This window comes from Sinocyclocheilus grahami, unplaced genomic scaffold (genome assembly GCF_001515645.1).
Source record: "Sinocyclocheilus grahami isolate Dianchi unplaced genomic scaffold, SAMN03320097.WGS_v1.1 scaffold1499.1, whole genome shotgun sequence".
NCBI classification, from domain to species: Eukaryota; Metazoa; Chordata; class Actinopteri; order Cypriniformes; family Cyprinidae; genus Sinocyclocheilus; species Sinocyclocheilus grahami.
The window spans coordinates 205,941-208,568 of record NW_015506678.1 but is presented as its reverse complement, the minus strand read 5'-3'; the positions used below and the strand labels follow the sequence as shown (position 1 = coordinate 208,568).

Genomic DNA, 2,628 nt, shown 5'->3' with positions numbered 1-2,628 from the left:
ACACTCACTCACTCACTCACACACACGCACACACACACACGGAGTGAGAGACAGCAGATCAACATGCACACTCACACACACACTCGCACACACTCACTCACTCACTCACATGCACTCACACACTCACTCACACTCGCACACGCACACACTCACTCACACACACACGCGCACACACTCACTCACTCACACACACACACACACGCACACTCACTCACACACTCGCACACGCACACACTCACTCACTCACACACACACACGCGCACACACTCTCACACACTCGCACACACTCTCACACACTCGCACACAGTCACACACACACACACACACGCGCGCACACACTCACTCACACACACACGCGCACACACTCACTCACACACTCACACACTCGCACACGCACACACTCACTCACTCACTCACTCACTCACTCACACACACACACGCGCACACTCACTCACACACACACACACGCGCACACTCACTCACACACACGCGCACACACTCACTCACACTCGCACACGCACACACACGCGCACACACTCACTCACTCACGCACACTCACACACACTCACACACTCGCACACGCACACTCACTCACACACACACGCGCACACACTCGCACACACTCACTCACTCACACACACACACACACACACACACTCTCTCACACTCACACACACTCATCTGTCTCTGTTGGATGATCTTCATCAGCAGTGAACGCTCTCGTCTCTCCGCAGGCGTCCTGCTTCCTCAAACAAGGCAAATACAAAGAAGCCGAGGTCCTGTACAAAGAGATTCTGACCCGCGCTCACGAGAAGGAGTTCGGATCGGTGGATGGTGAGTGACGTTCAGAGATGCTCACAATGAAGCTGCTGCAGGTTTGACAGAGAAAACATGAACATGATTACATGCACTTCAGTATTTCAGTATGAATCATTGTGGTTCGAGAATCTAGTGGTTATGAATCAGACTTTATTTAATGAGTGTTCAAAAGACTGACCCTGAGTCCAGTCTGATAAAACAGAGAGCATCATGGGTAATGATGTCACCTGTGTGTCTGTTTCCAGCTGAAAACAAGCCCATCTGGATGCACGCGGAAGAGAGAGAGGAGATGAGCAAGGTGTGTGTGTGTGTGTGTTGATCTGCTGTCTCACTCTGTGTGTGTGTGTGTGAGAGTGTGACTGTGAATGTGTGTCTGTGTGTGCGAGAGTGTGTGTGGGTGTGTGTGTGTGTGTGTGTGCTCTGCTGTCTCACTCTGTGTGTGTGTGTGTGAGAGTGTGACTGTGAGTGTGTGTCTGTGTGTGTGAGAGTGTGTGTGTGTGTGTTGATCTGCTGTCTCACCCTGTGTGTGTGAGAGTGTGACTGTGAATGTGTGTCTGTGTGTGCGAGAGTGTGTGTGGGTGTGTGTGTGTGTGTGTGTGATCTGCTGTCTCACTCTGTGTGTGTGTGTGTGAGAGTGTGACTGTGAGTGTGTGTCTGTGTGTGTGAGAGTGTGTGTGTGTGTGTTGATCTGCTGTCTCTCACTCTGTGTGTATCTGCTGATGTTCAGGGGAAACACAGAGACAACACGCCGTACGGGGAATACGGAGGCTGGTACAAAGCCTGTAAAGTCAACAGGTAACACACACGTGTGTGTGTGTGTGTGTGTGTCTGTGTGTGTGAGAGTGTGTGTGTGTGTGTTGATCTGCTGTCTCTCACTCTGTGTGTATCTGCTGATGTTCAGGGGAAACACAGAGACAACACGCCGTACGGGGAATACGGAGGCTGGTACAAAGCCTGTAAAGTCAACAGGTAACACACACACATTCAAGCACACACACACATACACACACACATTAGGCAGCAAACAGCAGACAGACACACACATCTGTGTTTCTAGCCCTTCGTCAGGGTTTCCCTGTAGTTGGATCTGATTTGATTCTCTTATGGATATAAATCATGTTCACCTTCAGAACAGAGTCTCTCACAAGCTGCTTCATCATCACCGACAAACCATACAAAGCATTTTTTAAAAAAATTTTTACAGTTGATTATTGGTGAATATTCCCCTCATCCAGCCCTCTTTATGTTATCAGTCTTATAAATGATCCAGTGAGAAACTAAGAAAGCCTGTTTCCTACACAGGGGGAAAAAATCAAATAAACAAGGTGATTGTGATCATTTTATCTCACAATTCTGACTTTTTTCTTGCAATTCTGAGAAGGAGAATGATGATATAATTCATATAAAGTCAGAGTTGCAAGATATAAAAAGTTGCGATATATAGTCAGCTGTGAGATATAAATGTAGAATTGCGAGATATCAAAGATGAGAGGCATAAAGATACAATTGCAAGAAAAAAAGTCATAATTATGAGAAAAAAGTTGCTATTATCTTTTTTATTTTTCATTCCGTGGCAGAAACGGGATTCCATAAGAATCGTGAGTGAACTGTCCGAATGAATCGTACTGAATCACAAACAGTGTCAGTCCTTTTTTGCAAGCAGGTTTGATCAATAATGATGCGTTTGCGAATCTGGCATCACTAGTTCTGATTCTCAACACTCAGATCTCACGCTTTACAAAGAGTCTTAAAGGAACAGTTCACCCAAAAACCAACACGGACTCGCCTGGACTGGCTTTCAGTCACTGT

General features: G+C 46.8%; 1 protein-coding gene across 1 annotated transcript in view; it reads left to right on the top strand.

Annotated features, from left to right (window-relative positions):
• LOC107570741 (kinesin light chain 1-like) overlaps nt 1–1,618 on the top strand; it is a 7,516-nt gene extending 5,898 nt beyond the window's left edge. The window contains exons 7-9 of the mRNA XM_016256997.1: nt 735–834; nt 1,065–1,117; nt 1,547–1,618. Of these exons, the coding sequence (XP_016112483.1) occupies nt 735–834; nt 1,065–1,117; nt 1,547–1,618 (225 nt within the window). The remainder of the gene's footprint in view (nt 1–734; nt 835–1,064; nt 1,118–1,546) is intronic.
• Nucleotides 1,619–2,628: the final 1,010 nt, after the last annotated feature.